This window comes from Ursus americanus, chromosome X, assembly GCF_024610735.1.
Source record: "Ursus americanus isolate L20-20 chromosome X, mUrsAme1.1.p, whole genome shotgun sequence".
NCBI lineage: Eukaryota > Metazoa > Chordata > Mammalia > Carnivora > Ursidae > Ursus > Ursus americanus.
In genome coordinates, this window is record NC_142164.1 from 121757535 (window position 1) to 121776825 (window position 19291).

At 60.4% G+C, this 19291-nt stretch overlaps 1 protein-coding gene across 1 annotated transcript; it reads right to left on the reverse strand.

Annotated features, from left to right (window-relative positions):
* Positions 1–8461: 8461 nt before the first annotated feature.
* Positions 8462–18973, reverse strand: AKAP17A (A-kinase anchoring protein 17A). Its single transcript, XM_045813642.2, has 5 exons — positions 18811–18973; positions 15460–16237; positions 14846–14994; positions 11592–11832; positions 8462–10370 (listed from the first exon to the last, which is right to left on the reverse strand). The coding sequence occupies exons 2-5, from the start codon at positions 16219–16221 to the stop codon at positions 9423–9425; spliced, it is 2100 nt and encodes a 699-aa protein (XP_045669598.2). The 5' UTR covers positions 16222–16237; positions 18811–18973; the 3' UTR covers positions 8462–9422.
* Positions 18974–19291: the final 318 nt, after the last annotated feature.

The following is a 19291-nucleotide window of genomic DNA, read 5'->3' on the forward strand; positions in this document are numbered from 1 at the left end:
CGCTTACACGTAGAGACGAGACGCCGTGGGCTCTGGTCACCACTGATGTGTAAAGACCACGGGCTCTCATCACCCCTGACCTGTAGAGACACCGTGGGCTCTCGTACGCCATTCTGTGTCCCGCAAATCAAAGAGCAAGCCGACCATTTCCAGGTGTCTTGTGATTTCCGTGTGGATAATTAAAATGCCCGCATATAATTAAAACGTGGCTTCTTCCTTTCCAATTCGCAGAGTAAGGGAGAGGAGGAAAGCTGACATTGGGTAGGATTGCAGAAATCTTTAATCTGGGGCGCCTGGGTGGCACAGCGGTTAAGCGTCTGCCTTCGGCTCAGGGCGTGATCCCGGCGTGATGGGATCGAGCCCCACATCAGGCTCCTCCGCTGGGAGACTGCTTCTTCTTCTCCCACTGCCCCTGCTTGTGTTCCCTCTCTCGCTGGCTGTCTCTATCTCTGTCGAATAAATAAATAAAGTAAAAAAAACCTTTAAAAAAAAAGAAATCTTTAATCTACCTACATGTCTTGTGATTATTCACGTATTTATTTACTTACTTATTTCCTTACGTATCTTGTTTATTTTGGTACCATGACTTTTATTACATGCCTGCGTACAGCTGCCGCTTGGCCCGGTACCTGTCCTACAGTTTAACAGATTTGAAGTTCCAGTCCAACTTGCTTTGTTTTGGAGACATAAAGGCAGGCTTTCAAAAAAAATGGAAATTGCACAATTTACTTGATAATCCATGTGAAACCATTTGATACCTGTGTTAAAAGGTCACATGTCCAAATCCATTCTCGTCAACTCATTTTCAGTTTCTGTTGGTCCTGCCTCTTCTTTGCTACAAGCCGTGGCCCGGTCATACCTGAAACGTGCCCCACGTGTCTCTCGTGCCCTTTCTGATGCTTGACTTTACAAGCAAAGCCCAGATGGCGGCTGTCGGCCCTCCTGCGGTCTCCGCCTTCCTCCACCCCGCGCCCCTGCAAGCCTGAGCTCAGCATCAGCCCACCACGCCTTGCCCATGCCCCGTTTTGGAGGCAGCATCGCCTGTCTGGGGGTGCAGGGAAGGCTCCAAGGGCGAGCTCAACGCCATCGTTTGTGAGAAGGTGGGCTTGTCCTGTGGCTGGGTGGGTGATACGCAATATGGCAGAGCCTGAGATGTCCTTGCAGGCAGCTGCAGGTAAGACAGTGAATGACCCTCGGGGGCAGGGGGGCTCCCAGGAGGGACAGGACAACCTGCCACCACTCGCATTTGCTTGATTAAAGTGCAAGCAGCCCTTCTCAGACAGGATAGGTGGGATCTCCCGGGGATTTCCTGTTAAGGCGATTACTTTACTAATGAGATTGAGGGCTGAGAAGGGCTGGAGCTTAATGCCTAAAACTCAAGGTCGGCGCTCATGTCCTCGCCTTTCACGGGCAGAGTCCTGAACACGACTAAACAAAGGGCTCCAACATTAGAGTGGCAGGAAATGGACAGCCACCTGTCTGTACAGGGCCAGTCCCCGGAAGGGCACCGATGCCAACACGCAAACCCAGAAAAAGTAAGATGCCATCTTGACAGAAGAGGATTCCCACCGTGCAGGTGGAAAACAGAAAAGGAGTTGCGTGGACAGGAGTTGTTCAAAATAGAACCCAGCTAATGGCAGAGGGGGGCAAAAACGTTCTCAGGTTTGTGCGTGGTGATGGTTATGCATGTGGCTAAAACCCAAAGATGCTGGATTGGATGGTTCACATGGGTGGACAGTATGGTATGTGCATTGTATCTCCATAAAGATATTTTTTGGAAGACTTTATTTCTATTTTTTTTTTAAGATTTATTTACTTTGAGAGAGCACGCGTGTGCACCTGGGGAGAGGGACGGAGGGAGAGAGTCTTCACGCAGACTCCCTGCTGAGCATGGAGCCCGGTGTAAAATGAAACAGGATTCCAATGCAGCACTGTCCACCTGCCCGTTTCCTGAGGACCTCACGTCCATGTAGGTCGTGAACCAGGAGACCCCAGTGCCTCCCCTGCTTCCGAGCATGTGGACGGGAGGAATGGCGGAGTCCCCCCCAGCTCCCCCTGCAAATCCCTCGTGCTTCTGGGGAAAACACCTGAGACGCACGCGGGTGAGTTAGACAAGGTTGGCACATTGGCAAGTTCATGATCGTCACCCGGTTCACGAGAGCCACCCTTGCTCTGGGCTCATTGCTTGAGGCTCGGGTCTCACCGTGTGATGTGGGGAAGAAGGGGAGAGGGTGACCCTTAACTGGCAAAACCCTTAGTAGCACGTGGACTCCGCCGGGGGAGCAGGTGTTCACAGACCCGGCCCTGGGTCAGCCCGGACCCCCTGAATCCTGCCGTCGGGCTTTGGGATCTCGTCCATGCTCCCGGGGTGACTCCACTGTGCACACAAGGAAGGAAATCACACACCCGGTGGTTCGGCACGAAGGTGACCTACACATTACGTGGCTGATCACATCAATTCTAAAATGCACGTTTACTGATTGATTTTATAGTTGACTGTCGCGGAAATGGGGCCATTGTCCTGTGTTGAATAATGTCCCCGTAAAATTCCTGGGCCCTCGGGGAGGGGTCTTCCTTGGCAGAACGGTCCCTGCAGATGGGATGAGGTGAGAACATGCCACACACAGAGAGGGGGGAGCAGGAGTCCCACCTGGCTGGAGGACCGTGTGCACCGGGGATGGGGAAACGTGCTGTGTGACCGGCAGGGCCGTCCACCTGCCCCCGGCGACGGGAAGGGTCAGGCCGGCCAGACGGCTCGCGAGTTCCTGCACACTCCCATCCGGGAGCCAAATGAGCCTCCCCAAAGACGGAGGCCACGCACACAGTCCTGGTTACACGTGTTCCATCTAGAGGTTGAGGATTGCCAGTGTCCACAGAAAGGGCATCGCGGGTGAAGACTGGCTGAAGACTTTGTGCTTTCTTCTCTTTCCTGATCGGAAGACGCATTGAGCCGCCACCGTGAGCCTGTCCGTCGTCGGCAATCCAGGACAGAACCCCTGCCTCTTGGAATTTATGTGTTAAACAAGGCAAGTGGTCAGTGGGCAGAGAAAGAGGTTAAAAAGTCCATGTCACAGGGAGATGATGTGTGGTGTGGAGAGAAGGGGAGGTGGGGAGATGGGTTTGGGGAGGGGGTGCGATTTTCTAATAGAGTGGTCGGGGAGGCCCTGAACATATGAGTGCCAAGGGGAGCAGGTGACCAAGGGAAGAGCAGCCCAAGAAGAGGATGGCAGGTGAAAAGTCCCGGGGGCGGCAGCACGTGTGACCTGCTCAGAGAAGAGCAAAGGAGCAGCAGCAGGTGCAAAGGCCCTGGGGCTGCAGCATATGACCTGTTCAGAGAAGAGCAAAGGAGCAGGGGCAGGTGCAAAGGCCCTGGGGCTGCAGCATGTCTGACTAGCTCAGAGAAGAGCAAAGGAGCAGGGGCAGGTGCAAAGGCCCTGGGGCTGCAGCATGTGTGACCTGTTCAGACAAGAGCAAAGGAGCAGGGGCAGGTGCAAAGGCCCTGGGGCTGCAGCACATGACCTGTTCAGACAAGAGCAAAGGAGCAGGGGCAGGTGCAAAGGCCCTGGGGCTGCAGCATATGATCTGTTCAGACAAGAGCAAAGGAGCAGAGGCAGGTGCAAAGGCCCTGGGGCTGCAGCACATGACCTGTTCAGACAAGAGCAAAGGAGCAGGGGCAGGTGCAAAGGCCCTGGGGCAGTGGTGTGTGTGACCTGTTCAGAGGACAGCAAAGGAGCAGGGGCAGGTGCAAAGGCCCTGGGGCAGTGGTGTGTGTGACCTGTTCAGAGGACAGCAAAGGAGCAGGGGCAGGTGCAAAGGCCCTGGGGCTGCAGCACATGACCTGTTCAGAGAAGAGCAAAGGAGCAGGGGCAGGTGCAAAGGCCCTGGGGCAGTGGCATGTGTGACCTGTTCAGAGGACAGCAAAGGCCCTGGGGCAGTAGCACACGTGACCAGTTCCGAGAAGAGCAAACAAGCAGGAGCAGGTACAAAGGCCCTGGGATAGTGGAGTGTGTGAGCTGTTCAGAGAAGAACAAAGGCCCTGGGGCAGTGGTGTGTCTAACCTGTTCTGAGAGGAGCAAAGGCCCTGGGTCAGCAGCGTGTGTGACCGGTTCAGAGAAGAGCAAAGGAGCAGGGGCAGGTGCAAAGGCCCTGGGGCAGCAGCCTGTGTGGCCCGTTTAGAGAAGAGCAAAGGCCCTGGGGCAGTGGTGTGCATGACCTGTTCAGAGAAGAGCAAAAGAGCAGCCGGGGTGGGGGGGGCAGAGGGAGTGAGCAGGAGGCAAAGAGGGTGGCTGGAGAGGGCCCAAGCCCTCCAGGGTGCCACACGGACCCGCCGGAGACAGAGCCCAGTGGAGTGTTGCCAGCAGAGACCCCCTTGGCACGCCTCGTGCAGGGATGGTCGTCACAGCCCCTCTTCACCCCTGCGGCCTCCCCAACGGGATGCGATGGCACAGGTGCTGGGCCCATGCCAGCAGGTGCACGAACCACAGTGTGGCCAGGTCCAGGCCCGCTCCTGGGTTTGGAAGGGTCGGCGGCCGCACGGCACACAGAGCCCGGCATGGGGTATCCCGGGGGGGGGGGGGGGTTCGTGCTGGGGAAGGTGGAGCCCAGAGCACTCCAGTGTCGGGGACCAAGGGGCCGAGGGACGGACTAGGAGCAAAGCCAGGTGCCCAGGGGAGCACGCAGCCTTCAGCCCTGGACGGGCTCCCGCCTGAGCAACTTGGTGGTCACCTGGTGCCTCGGCTGGGGCGGCGGGAATAACCGTGCCACAGGCTGGGGACTTATGAACCACAGACGTGCATTTCTCACGGTTCCGGGGCGTGAGCGTCCAAGGTCCAGATGCTGGCGGACTTGGGGTCCAGTGAAGACCCACTTCCTGCTTCACGGATGGCTCTGTTCTGTGTCCTCACACGGCAGAGGGGCCAGGCGGCTGTCTGGGGTCTCGTAAGGACGCGCATCCCGCTCATGGGGCTGCACCCTCATGAGCGAATCCCCTCCCCAAGGCCCCACCTGCTAATCCCAGCACCTTGGGGGTCAGGATTCAGATATGAATTCTGGGAGACACAGACATGCAGCTAGGCACTGGCCAGTGTGCTGGAGTGGGGCGGGGGGTGAAGCAGGTGCAGAAGGGCTGCCTGGAGGAGGACATGGGTCCTCAGGCTCCCGTGTGCACCTGGGCATTGGGGCAGGTCCCCCCGCCCGGGATCACCTGTATGTCCCCCAAGCCCTGAAGCAGGGAGAGGTGAGTGAGGGGTGCAGGGGTGGGGAGCCATGCTGCACAGCTGGGGAATGCAACGTACCCCCCGGGGCCACAGCAGGGAGCTCCTGTGGGAGGGAGAGGGCCGCTGCCTGGACCCCAGACCCGCCCGGGGCGGGGGAAGCCTGCGCAGATGGTCCTGGTGCACCTGCAGAGCTGAAACCAGGCCCCGTCCTGCAGCAGGACCCTTCCAGACACCCCTGCACACCGCTGATAGTATCAAGCCTTTTCCCAAACGTGCATTTTATCTCACGTTTTCCCAAAAACACAAGCGGAGAGCGAACATTTTAAAGAAACTAATGTGGTCTTCAGAGTGGGTGCCCGATCCCCCCTGGTGACCCCTGATGCCCTCAGGTCTAGCGCACAACCCTGCTCCGTTCCTCCCTCGGGGCACGGCCGAGGAAAATGGGACCCCCGCCAGCGGCCCCTCGCATCAATCCAGGCACAGTCCAGACCGCCCCAGGCAGGTCTGGGGTCCAGGAGCAGTCCGAACCAACAGCTTCAGATCGGGATGACGCCGTGCACCCTCGGTACGGGGGAATTTCTGCACAAAAGGGTGGACGCAGGCCGGGATCCCAACGGCAGACACAGGGGCATCGACAGCCCAGCACGCCCACTGAATCTCACCCTAAGAGGATGTACTCTGTGACCCCCGGTTTCCGAGTAAGCCGACTGTCCTTTTGTCAAAGGACAGGCAGCAGATCAGGGGACGGTTCTTGGGTCCCCACAATGACTTGATGATGGCAGTCACCCAGAAAGGCTCGGGGCAAAATGCTATAAATGACAGAGACCCAGAGACACACAGAGACAGAGGGAGGTGCTGAACTCCCACCTCACCCCACAGGTTACATGTAGGACAATGCTTCTGGGGTTGAAATACCCCATTCCTTCGGGATGCGTTCTCTATTCCCAGCCCACCCCGTTTGGAAACACAGTCGCCTCACGACACACAGAAAAATCCACGTGCGTTTGCAAAGATAAAGTGTAATCAGTGACACGTGTTTTTCGACCCATCACTCCCGCTTAGGAGCCATTATCGGCAGGTCAAGACACCTACGGAAAACAGATTTCTTAGGACGTCAGTGGAAATACTGGTACTGTGGAAAAATCCTACCCCAACTCAAGAGGACAGGGGTGCCAACTCTGAGGGGAGCCCAGACGCCGTCCTTCACGTCAGCCCCTTTCATCCCTGGCGACCGCACTCTCACAGCAGGACAGGAGCTGTGTGGGAAAGCAGTTCAAAACCAGGCTGTCTGGCTCTGGAGCCCCATTCGGGGTGGCGTTGCTCTGGGGCGTGCAGACGTATCTGCTACATCACGACAAAGCGCCTCTCCTCTTCATCGCTGTCAAGTGCAGAACCCAGCCCGAGGGGCACACGCATGCCTCAAGCCACGACCCCTTTCCTCCTAACACCCTGTGATGGAGTGTATATGTGGCTATGACTCCACCATAAACCATAATGGACCCCTTTTCCCAACACATTCCTTTGTTCCCCATTTGCCACCAGAGACTTCAGAACAAAGAAAATCACCAAGAGTAAAAAAGACTTTCACAAATGACTAGTCAGTTCTCCCAAGACAGGACCATCCTAAACTTGTATGCACCCAATAACAGAGAGTCAAAATACAAACAGCAAAACCTGACAGGACAGCAAGGACAAAGTGCTGCAGGCACTATTATGACTAGAGATGCCAGCACCACCCTACACTCAGTGACTGACAGACCCAGTAGGCACAGGGGCAGTGAGAGTGGAATGGCCTGGACAGCACTGTGACCACTCTGCCTTCCTTGTTGCCCAGGGGTTGAATGTACATAAAGACCAGTGGAGGGGGAATTCAAATTTCAGATTCCTGAGCCTCTTTCATAGTGACACCCTATCTTGTACTTCCGGGGCTGGCATTCTCCAGCTTTCCTAGGGCCCTCCCCTCCCACCACTGACCCCAAGCCACATATACATCCCATGCTCCCTGAAGGCTACACACTCCCCAGTTACCCCTCCCCTCCCCTCTCCTCTAACCTCCTGCCCAACGCACCAACTTGTTCTAAGTCGACACCTGTTGCCACAAGCCCCCTCCTCACCCTTGCTCTCTCCACAACTCTATCAACTCATGCCCAGTTTAAAGCCCTCCTACTTGGGACACCTGGGTGGCTCCGTGGGTTAAGCGTCTGTCTCCAGCTCAGGTCATGATCTGAGTCCTGGGATCGAGTCCCACGTCAGGCTCCTTGCTCTGCAGGGAGTCTGCTTCTCCCTCTGCCTGCCACTCTCCCTGCTGTGCTCTGACGATTAAACAAAATCTTTTTTAAAAAATAATAATTAAAAAATAAAAAAAAAAGGCTTCCTATCTCTCCGTTCCAGGTTGGAAATGACCCAGTCTGTGCTTTTCTCTCCTGTCAGCTCTTCCAGGCTGACACTTCCCCAGCCACACTGACTCCCTGACCCTTGAACACACCATGTTTGTTCCCATTGTACAGACCTCTGCCCGGACAACATGTCATGGAAACCCACCTTCCTGAGCTCAGGTAGAGACCTCCTCTTGGGCCCAGAGACCTCCCCCTGACCTCAAAGGCTTCCCAACACCTGGTCCTAGGATGTTCCGAGCGATTAACAGGGCAAACGTTCAACGCTGGGCTACAGGGACCATGACAGGATTACTGGGAAGTGTTTTCAATCCCTGGGCGTCTGAGCCCACCTGCTCCCTTGCCTCCGCAGGTGACAGACAAGACAAAAGCCATGCCAGAGAAAGAAAGATGCGAGTCAGCTGTGTCTATCTTGGTTTGTGACAGAAAGGTGAGCTGGGGCTAGGCACGTGGCCAGCCACCCATATGCTGACGAGTTCTGCGTGCTAATTAAACACAGACGGAGGGACTGTTGGAGTCTGGAGTCCCAGCAGCAGTGCTGACTCCTACCTGTTCCAACTCTAGGTGAGAAAAGAACCACTTTTACTTTCATTCATTTTTAAAACGGGCTCTTTTGCTTTCAAAAGACTGCTTTGGTGAATCTGCTCAACTTGTGCTCCGCAAACAAACCGAACGCTCCTTAGGACCCAGGATTCTCCTCCACGGAGTTATTTTACAGTAACAACTGCACTGTGAAATCCATCGTTGCCTATCAGCGGTTCTAAATCCATTTCAAATCTGCTCAACGAGGCTCAGTTCAGTAACACAGCCCAAAGAGCTTAAACAAACAAAGAGAAATAGGGAAAATATTAGTTCATTGGAAAAAGATTTTATTTCACAAAAAGATGCAAACTGGAATAAACACCATCTTTCCTAACGCAAACATTACAGCTATTTTTAAGTATTTCTTGAGCTTCAGTTGGAGAAGCAAATGATTATAAAATTTAACAAGTTTTTAGCCTTAAATCTGTTTGAAACGTTCCAAGTAAAAATAATTTAGCAAAACAGCTTCTTAAAAAAACCACACACGCTAACCTTGACTAGAAACCAAAGCTTTTAACCAACTTTTTTTTTTTTTTTTTTAATGCGTAATCACCAGTTTGTAACGCGAATGTTTCTGAAGTGAGAGAGCATCAGACCATGCCGGAGGACCCCCCACGCACCGACACCTTAAAAGGACAGCACGTCTGAGTTTTGATCTTAAGGACGTGCACTGTGTCCACACGTGACGGAACGTGCCACAACCCCTGGGTTCCACTGGCATCCCGCCAACCACGCTTCCCAATCATCAGTTAAAATTACAAAAGAAAAAGGAAAAAAACACCACCAGGGCAAGGCTGCTTCATATTTTGGGGGCCCTGCGGGACCATGGCTGTCCATATTTGACGATTTGTGCCCAAGGACGTGCAACATGCCTCCCATGAAGTCCGCACGCGTGGGGGTCTCCCTGAACGGGACAGAAATGCTGCACTACAGGTACACGGTGGCTATGCACTTAGCACTGCCGGCCAGTGCGTTTTTCCTGATTTAGAGAGAATTGGTGACATTAAAGCTATCGGATCAACAGTTTTCAGGGAAAACTAAAGCTAGCGATTGAAGACTATGTGTTCGAACAGAAGGGCCGCCAGATGTTCATGAAGGCAGACATGTAATGCGTGGCCCTCCTGCACGGTGTCTCCTTGGCTGTGTTCTGCGGAGGCTGGGCAGAAGAGGAGCCAGGAAGCTCCACGGGTCCTGGTCTTCGCTGGACGGCCGCGTGGGGGAACGCCCTGCATTACCTGTTCCAGGTGCTGCGGTGCCGGCTGGGGGACCCTGAGCGCGACCGGTCTCGGTCACTGCGGCGATGGCGGCTGCGCTTCCTGCCCGAGCCGCCCCTGCGGTCTCGGCTCCTCTCCCTCCGGCTGGACCGCTCTCTGCTGTGGGACCTCCGGGACCGGCTGTGGTCAGGGCTCGCGCTCCGCTGCTGAGGGCTGTCGTCCTGGCGTGAGTGCTTCTTGTGCTGCCGCCGCTCCTTCTGCGGCTGCCTCCCGTCCTCCCGGCTACTAGCCCGCCGCGGCCGGCTCCTTTCCCGCTTGTGTCTGTCGTCCTCCCCCCGAGCCCCGCTGGCCCGGCCTCGGCTCCCGCTGGGCTCGCGGTTGCACTTGTCTTGCTCAGAACGGATGTCCTTTTTGGGCGTGTTCTGGTCACAGGCGGCGGGCAAGCCCTTGGGCTGCTGGTTGTTGTCGGGAATGCAGGAGAGGACGCCGGGGCACCTCTTCTCCGGGGAGCTGTCCCCTGCTGCCGCGAGGCGAGAATTCAGGCCTTCCTTGCACTGGGCCTCCTCGGCGACGCTCCCGTTCACATTTTTCGACGTGGTGTCGGTCTCCAGACAGGGCGGGGTCTCCTTCGGGGTGCTGGGGGGCGGCGGGCCCACAAGGGGATGCAGGGAGGCCGCGCCGACGCAGCTGGCCGACACGGTCTGCAGGATATCCAGCACGGGCTGCAGCAGGTCTGCGTGGGAGACCCCGAGCTCATCCTGCGTGTGGGGGTCGTCGGCCTTCTTGCTCAGCAGGATGCTCAGCAGGCGCTCCCGCAGCTCCCTCTCCTTGCGCTGCAGCCCCAGGGCCCGCTCCTTCTCCTCCTCCACGCGCCGCAGCTCGGCCTCCTGCAGCCGCCGCCGCTCCTCCAGCTGCTGCAGCCGCAGCGTCTCCTCCTTCTGCTCCTGCTCCTGCAGCTTCACTGCCTGCAGCACAAAGGGGAAGGCGCGCACATGTACCCCGACAACCCCCCGCACGCTCCAAGGTGGCGCTGGGTCTGTAGGTGCCCTGAGGCCCGGGGGTACCGGGTGGACGCTCTGGCCAGAGTGCGGCCCGCCCGTCCCTACCACGCCCGGGCCGCATGCGTCCGAGCGAGAAGGAAACCCCGTGGCAAAGCTACACGGCACAGCCCCGGGGCGGGCATTTCGGGAGGGGCCTGGCCCCTCCGAGGCGCACACGGGGCCTGCTGTGAGGTCACAAGCGGTCACCAGCAACGGGGAGCTGAGATTACGAGGCGGACGTACGCTGCCGTGGCCGCCGCGGGACGTGCGGGGCCTAGCCTGGGTTAGCGTCTTCAATATTCACCATGAAACAAGAGCTGAGCTGCCACGTCTCAGCGCGCCTGCCAGTCTCCTTCCCGGGGACTTATCACAACTGTAATTAGACAACAGGTTATGGGGTCGCCCCGCGCCTCACTCCGCGGGGGCACGCGGCCTGCCCAAGCACAAGGAGCGCCGGGCGAGGTCCCCGCGTGTCCCCGGCCCCCGGCTCGCAGGAGTTGCCGGTCGGGCCTCCGGAAGGAGCGGGTCGGAGGAACGAGGAGGCTCTCAGCACTGAGGCGCTCATCCATACGGCACCGGCTGAGACCTGTCAGTTCCATGGCTGCGGAGGAGGGACGTGGCCCAACCAGGCTCCGTAGTGTGCCCTGAGCTCCCCAAGGACACCGCAGGGCCGCTCTCTATCACCAGGCTCAGCCCTCACCCTCCCGCCGCCCCTGGCCACTGGCTTGCGGGGTTGGAGCAAAGCCCACCGTCCCGACGGCCCTGGGCAGAGCATCTGCAGTGGGAGGACAGCCACGAGGGCCAGGGAACCCTCAGAGAGCTCAGCCACTCCCTTGCTCTGGGGGTAATGGTGACCCTCCGCCCCAGCTCCCTGAAGGCTCTCAGGACCAACCCTGGGAGGTGTGAACGCACGTTCCGCTAACTCAAAGTTCTAGGAGCTCTGCGAGACGAGCACGCATTCTAGGATCCGGAACGAGGCAGGAAGGGCAAGAACTACAAGCCGACGGCCTCACCGTCGGTACTAATGCTGTCACTCGTGGCTGCAAGCAGCTGCGGGAAGGGGGCGGTGACGCCGGCCCCACGTGTCAGAGACGCACCGGCGGCTCCCGGGCCCCGGACAAGAGCCCCCGCGCCCGCGCGCCGTACCTTGGCTCTGCTGAGCAGCTCGGCGATCAGCCGGATGGACTGCAGGTTGCGCTGGGCCAGCAGCAGCTTGCGCTCCTCCAGCCTGATCTTCTCCTGCAGCTTCTTCTGCTCCTCCGCCTGCAGCTTCTCCAGCTTCTTCTGGTTCCGGCGGAACTCGCGGTCCCTCTGTTTCTGCTCCCTCTTGCGCAGCTTCTCCTCTCGTTTCCTCTCTCTCTCCAGCTCTTCCAGCTCCTTCTGTTTCCTGCGCAGAACACACGAAGGGCTCCGTGAAGCAGAGGCACTGCGCCGCGGGTGAGCGCTCAGGACGCGGCCAAGTGGTAGTTCTAAGGCAGTGGGGACAGGACAGGTGTTGGAGCTCGTTCACGAGACCGGTCATGTGAACTCCTTGTCCCCCAAGTCGGTGTCCGCTGAAGGCGAGGAGCCGGAGGAGTGGACGTGGACACGGAGGGAGGACTTCCAGAACCTTCCCAGGGAGGCTCTCGCCAACGACCCTGAAGCCAGCAGGAACAGAACAGGGGGATGTGATGGACACGGCAAGTCTGGGCTTGAACGACACACACCAGAAGCTGCAGAGGCCAGCAGGGGCCTGGGGGAGCTCCTGGCACAGCGCCAGCCGGGACCACCAACAGGACCTCCAACAGGACCTCCAGCCGGACCCCCGACGCACAGCACTCCTGCCGCACAAGGAAGGAGGCACGCAAGCCGACGGGAGCAAAACCCGTCCCGGGGGAAAGTGCAGAGGGCAGACAGGAGCGTCACGACACGCTCCAGCACCCGCAGGCCTGCCAGCACATCAGACACCGCGGGCCCGGGCAGCAGAGTCTCTGCACACGGCCGTCCGCTCAGAAAAGAACAACTCAGTGTCCAGGCGATGCTGATGCGTGCTCCCAGTGGGCACAAGGCCCCCATCACTAGGGCTCCGCAAACGGGCCGTGGGGCACCACCAGAAGGAACAGAATACACATGTGCACAGCCACGTGGAAGGTTCTGGAAGCATTCTGCTAAGGGAAAGAGTCAATGCAGAGAACCGCGTACCCTGTGATCCCTTTTGTGTGAAATTCTAGAAAAGGCAAAGCCACAGTGACAGAAAACCGAGGACAGCGTGCACTGAGGTCTGTTTCCCTGGACCGGGGATCCCTGAGCGCATGCACCCGCGTGCGGAAATCCTGTCACGTCGGCAGAAAAAAACCACCTGGAGACGGCAAGTCTTCTTTAAAACAAACCCACAGCAAGCCCAGGAGAGACACAGACTCCCGCAGGGAAAGTCTGCAAGAACTGCAGGATGCGTTTCCACAGAACCCGCGCCGCACTTTGGCTTCAAAATTACTCGGATAACCGACAGACGCGGTAAAATACTGAAAGCCGCGCAGAGCAGGACGAGACGGGGTGAGACCTCCGAGCCCAGGCAGGGAGTCAGCAGGCTGCAGAACAACAACCCGGCCAGGGTGACGCTAGAGCCGCAGAGACCTTGCACCCAACATAACGGAGGAAGACGCAAACCCCCTCGCGGCCCAGCAGGGAGGCAGGCCAAGCACAGGCACCAGGGGCTCCCACTAGCAAAGGCGAAAAGTTCCATGGCCTCAGCAGGCACGGAGGGTCATGTGCGGGAAGGCCCCACCAGCTACAAGGGCGCAGGTCCAAGCAGCCTCAGGGGCCCCCCCCTGCAGGCAGGCGCAGCTCTGAGCAGAGGCGGAGCTGGAGCCCCAGGGCTTGTCACGTGCCACAGCAGGACAGCCACCAGCCATGCTCCACCCCTCGGAGAATCTGAACCAGCCAAATGAACACGCGCCAGTGACCGAGGACAGGCACTGAGGCTCCCTGGGGCCGGCCCGCACACTCAGGCTGAGAAAGGGCCACAGTGGGTGGTAGCGGGCTCCGCCGGGCCAGCCTGACCCCCTCCCCTCCCAGGCCTGGCCCCTGACTAGCACTCCGTGACCACAGCAGAGGCAACGCCCGCTGTCCAGGAACCGTCTGTGCTCATCACGCCTCCAGCCCAGACAGACAGTGGGGCCTGTCCTCAAAGGCCAAGTGCCTGCTTGATCCGAGTGTAAAGGTCCAGGACACCCACCTCTAGTGAGACCACCAGGGCCTCCTGAGAAGCTGTGGGGAGGGGCCCATGGGAGCCTCGGGGCCCACGGGCATGTGGGTCGCAGTCAGTGCTCACTAGGACAAGGGCTGGGCTGCTGTGCACGCTGCACCACGTCTGACCGAGCCGCCCGCCTCGGCCTTTCCCGCTCTGGCCCAGGAGGATGCGGCCACAGGGACCGGTCACTCAGTGTAAACTCCACTCTACCTGCCCTAAAGGCAGCATCCACAGCTCGGCTCTGCAGCCAGAAGCACCACGTGCCCCAGGCGTCTCCCTCACGCCGGGGCTCCCACGGCTGCTTGGGGATCCCCAACTCCAGCCATGCCCCCACTTGTGGGCCGTCACATCCTGCACGGGCCAGCAAACCACCCCTCCTTGGGGAACAAAGTGGCACTAGGCCAGGAATAACACACGTGGTGTGGACCCACGGCCCCACAACTGGACTGTGGAGCAAAACCCAAGTCCAGAGTCACGTTTGCCTCTGCGTCAGAGCGGAAGGAGCACCCAGCAGCAGGGGCGGAGAGGGGGGTCCACTCAACGCACAGAGACACCGTGAGCCCGGTGACGGGCAATCTGGCCACGTCAGACACAGCCAGCCCGGACACCCGGCGACGCACAGAACAGAAACCACCCGTGAAACACACAAGTGCAGCACAGGTGATGGAATGTGGAGAATTTCCCCAAAACGTAGGTGACAACGTTGGTCAGGTTCCTTTTATAGCACAATAAGCAGAAGATGGACGGGGGCAAGAACCGTGTCCTGGCGCGGCCCCTGACGTCTGAACGACCTGAAAGGTAATGAGCCTGTAAATAGAAACGGTTTCTACCAGAACGCGGCCGGTTTCATCGGGCGTCCATACAGTTCGCTAACGGAGCCTCGGACTCAGTGCACAAGGGCCAGGAAATGGGACGGTCTGCACGGAAGGCGCGGTCCAGGCCCCCCGGGGGCACATGCACGCACACTCAGACGCACACACGCGCACACACTCGGACGCACACACGCACAGACACACGTGCACACACTCGGACGCACATGTGCCGACACAAGGGAACAGACGCACACGGGTATGCATGCACACACACGCAGAGCCAGCACACTCAGACGCACGTGCACACAGAGACACACACACCCCCAGGCCGTGCGCAGGCCCCGTGTCTGCACACATACCGTTCCTCCGCTCGCTGCCTCTCCTCGGCCTCCTTCTCTCGGCGCTTCTGCTCTTCCCTCTGCTGTTCCAGCTCCTGAAGCTTCTGCCTCTCGAGCTGCCGTTTCTTAATGGAGGCGTCGCTCAGGTGTTTGGTGGAGTCGAAGGAAACCTTCGGGGGGAAAACAGCGCAGAGCACAGTGACCCACGAGCACACCCAACACCTGACGTGGCAGCCGCAATGGGGCTGTGCTGCCCCACTGCACAAACGCGTGCATTCCAGAAAACCGCACGTGTGCATGTCCGACCAGGACGCGGGGCCCGGATCCCGCGGCCACATCTGAACGCTCGCAGATACTCAGTGGCTCAACGCTGAGCTCTCCTGACGATCCAGCTGGGGAGCGCCCACAGACAGACGCGACTGGCCTGCACCACTTGTTTACAAAGAGGAACGTCACCCTTTTACGAGACACTGTGTCCCCTCCCACTACCAGGGCCATACCGTCCCCCTGGACCGATGCCACCAGGCCGGCCGCCACGGGGCCTGCCAGCCGTCTCGGGGCCACCAAACCAGCTGCGGGGGGCCCTGCCCCCAACTCTGAAACGGGCCAGAGTGGGCGGCCGGGCAGGGGCTCACCTTGATGTTGCAGGCCACGGCCTTGCCGTCCTCACCCTTGTACATGAGCTTCATCCCGCGCAGGGCGCTCATGGCCTGGATGAAGCCCACGTACTCGCGGTACTGCACGTACGCCTCGAAGTTCAAGTGTCCCCCGAAACTGAACGTGTGGAAGTTGCGGCCGGTCATCTCCTCCCGGTAGGGGTCCAGCATGGGGATGTCCACGTTGCGGATCTCCCCGAACTTCTCAAACACCTTGACCAGAACCTCCTCGCTGGGCTTCTCGGAGCCCGACTCCTTGAGGGCGAACCACTTGCAGGGCAGCCCCTCCAGGTGGATGGTGTCCGGCCGCTCCCCCGGGAGCGTCTCGTTCATGTCCTTGGCGTCGCGGAAGAAGGAGTCCCAGTCGTGGCGGGTGGGGAAATCGATCTTGAACTCGGCGGCGCGCACCTTGAGGATGTCGGAGAAGCCGCTGAGCTTGATGGTCTTGCCGTCCAGGCAGGCCAGGAAGGACTTGACCAGGCTCTTGTTCTCCACCTCGCCCTCGAAGCGGATGAAGTCCATGGTGCTCTTGGAGATACGCAGCGTGGAGAACTGGTGGTTGTGCACCATGCCCTTCAACCGCTCCATCACCTCCCAGTTGGAGATGGACTTCCCGGGCTGCTTCAGCTGCGGGAGCGCCACGCTGATGGTCATCTTCGTGATGGGCTTCAGGTACAGGCCGTACGGGGGGCAGAGCTCCACCGCCTCAGACGTGTCGTGCACTATGGTAGCCGCTGCCATAGCCAGGTCCTTGGGCCTGGAACACAAACATGGACGGTCAGGGTGGGTGCCGCACAGCAGCGTCCGCGTGCGGCAGGCCCGAACCGCAGCCCCGCAGAGGAGAAACAAGTGTGCCCCTCTGCCATGCCGTTGCAACGGTCTCTAGCTCATTGAACCCCACCATCTCCTGAAGTCAGGTTTTGTGGCGGGTTTTTTTGGATCAAAGAGAAAAGAAACCGGGCTGATGAAAACTTTTACGAGGAGCCTTGTGCCCGTGTCTGTGGGCGCGGAGCCGCACCCAATGCCCCGCAGCAGGGCTCCCAGGGCCGCAGAGCGAGCACCGCCGGCACCTCCCACTCCCATGCAGGGAGGAGAGGCCCAGCTCCCCGGGAGGCTGCCGGCTAGAAGCCTCTGGACAGGAAGGAGCTCAGCTCCAGACGCAGGGAGGGTTTGTAGAGCAGGCGGCCCTAAGGAAACAGGAAGGAAGTTTCTGGCCAAAACGTCAGCTTGAACAACTCCACTGCACGCTCATGTGCCCTCTACGTCCGCGATAAAGTTAAAAAAAAAAAAAGGAGAAGGGCCCTTGCGAAGTTGGGGCTCCCCGTGTGCACCTGTCCTCCTCCGCCTTTTCTAAAGCAAGACTCTCCTACTGGTCTGACGAGTGTGCACTTCTGGAAAGCCGAGCTCCAGTGCAGGAACCCAAACAATACAGTGGCTGCCTCCCCCGCCCACCCACCCACTGCTGGGAGGCTTCCCGTCAGCCCCGGAGGCTCGGCCTGGGGCGACGCCCCCACACAAGGGGCTGGTGCAGGGCAGAAAAGTCCCGCGGCCCAGTCTAGGGGGTGAGGGGGGCCCCCCAGACAGGGCGCTGGTGCAGGACAGAAGAGCCACCTGGCTCAGTCTAGGGACTGCGGGGGTGCCCCCAGACAGGGAGGGGGCTGTGCAGGGAAGAAAAGGCACCTGGCCTGGTCTGGGGGGCTGAGGGGAGCCCCCTCAGACAGGGAGCTGGTGCAGGACAGAAAAGCCCCCCGGCCCGGTCTAGGGGGTTGAGAGGCTCTGGCTGAGACCCAAGACCTCCCCCCAGGATGCCGAGGGCCACACAGGAGCCTGAGCCAGACTCGGGGCAATGACCCCCGGTCGCATGGCTACCCGTCTCCCCAGCATGGCTCCCATGCCCTTAGCTACCCCAAGTACCCCAGGCCACCCTGTGACAACCCCGCGGCCCCTATGACTTCCATCCCCTCCAGCTGCCCCGGCCCCAGGCTCTGGCCTCCAGGCTCCCTACACTGCTCACTGCCGTCCATAACTACCCTGGTACCCCCAGGCTCCCCAAGCCCCTGGGACAACCCCATTCCCCCACCCCTTCACCCTAGCCTCTATGACACCGAAACAGCCCCCAGGACCCACATGGGGTCTTCCCAGCAGCCCCTGATCCCTCTGCCCTGGAAGACCCCTCCTCCCACCCCCAGTATCCCTACTGTCCCCAGCCCCCCAGGTAACTCCAGCCCTTGCAGACTCCATGCCCCTCCCCTTCCAGCTCAGGACCCTCCCAGACCCCAGCCCACGGGAGGCCCCGGCCTCCCAGGCCCCCATCCAGGGCCACTGGTCCCAGAGACCCCACAGGTGGCAACCCCCCAGAGCCCCCATCACCTCCACCCCTACCAGACCCCAACTCCCCTCCACCCCCAATCACAGGTCACTGGTCCCAGAGACCCTGCAAGTGGCAACCCCCCAGCGCCCCCAACACCTCCGGCCCTACCAGACCCCAGTTTCCCCCCACCCGCAATCCCAGCTCACTGGTCCCAGAGACCGTGCAGGTGGCAACCCCCCAGCGCCCCCACCCACCCAGGCCACGGCCCTCACAGACCCCAGCATCGCCCTCTCGGCCCCAGCCTCCCAGCCTCCCAGCCCCCCACCCCGGGTCACTGGTCCCAGTGACCCTGCAGACGTCAGCCCCCCAGAGCTCCCGCATCCCCCGCCCTTGCAGGCCCCCACCCCGGGCCGCAGCCTTCACAGACATCGGCTCCTGGTAGACCCCGGCTCCCCGGAGCCGACCGCCCTCCCGCCACCCTCATAGATCGCAACCCCCCCAGTTCCCCCTCCAGCCCCCAGCCCCCAGCCTGCCAGTCCCTCCATCACGGGCCGTGGACCCCGGAGACCCCGCAGGCGCCAGCCCCCCAGAGGCCCCGGCACCCCCGGCTCTACCAGACCCCAGCCCCCTCCCCCAATCCCCGGCCCTCACAGACCTCGACAACCCCCTCCCCGCCCCCAGCCTCCCACCCCGTATCCCGGGTCACGGGTCCCAGAGTCTCCCAGAGGCGCAGACCCCGGTCCCCCGGAGTCCCCGGAACTCCCGGAGCCCCTGGCCTCGCAGACCCCGGCTCCCAGGGCCCTGCAAACCCCGGCTCTCACAGCCCCCGACCCCTGGAGCTCCCGGTCCCCCAGAGAGCCCGGCCCTTAGAGACCCCGACCCCCGGAGCTCCCGGTCCCCCAGAAAGCCCGGCCCTTAGAGACCCCGGCCCCCCGGAACTCCCGGTCCCCCACAGCCCCTGGCCCCCCGGAGCCTCCCACCCCGTTCGCGGAAAAAGGTGGTCGCGGGGTGTCGCTCACCGGCGCGGGGCTCCGCCTGCGCCCCCGGCTACCGCCGCCCAGGCCCGAGCTCACCGCCGTCCCCCGACGACCCCGGCAGCCGCGGCCTCCCCGCCCGGCGCCGCCACCGTCCGCCGGAGGCGCTCCCGACGCCACCCGCCGTCGCCGCCGCCCGCCCCTGTGACGCATTTCCGCTTCCGGCGCTCGTGTCCGCGGAAGCGGCCGCGCGGCGGCTCCCTGTTTCGTCTGCCGGTTCTGGCCCCGCCCCCAGGCGGGACTTCCGGAAGGCCTCCGAGTGGGGGCCGGGGCGAGCCGGCCCGGGCTTCTTACTGCGCGTGCGCGAGTCCGCCCCGCCCCCAGGCGCCACCTGTGCCTGCGTCCAAGCGGAGGCTTCACCTGGGGCCCCCCGGGGGCGCTTGTCTGCCTTAAGCCAAGCAGGTGCGGAGCCTGCGCTTACGTCTCAATGACTATTATGATCACACATCACGTATAACAGCCATCT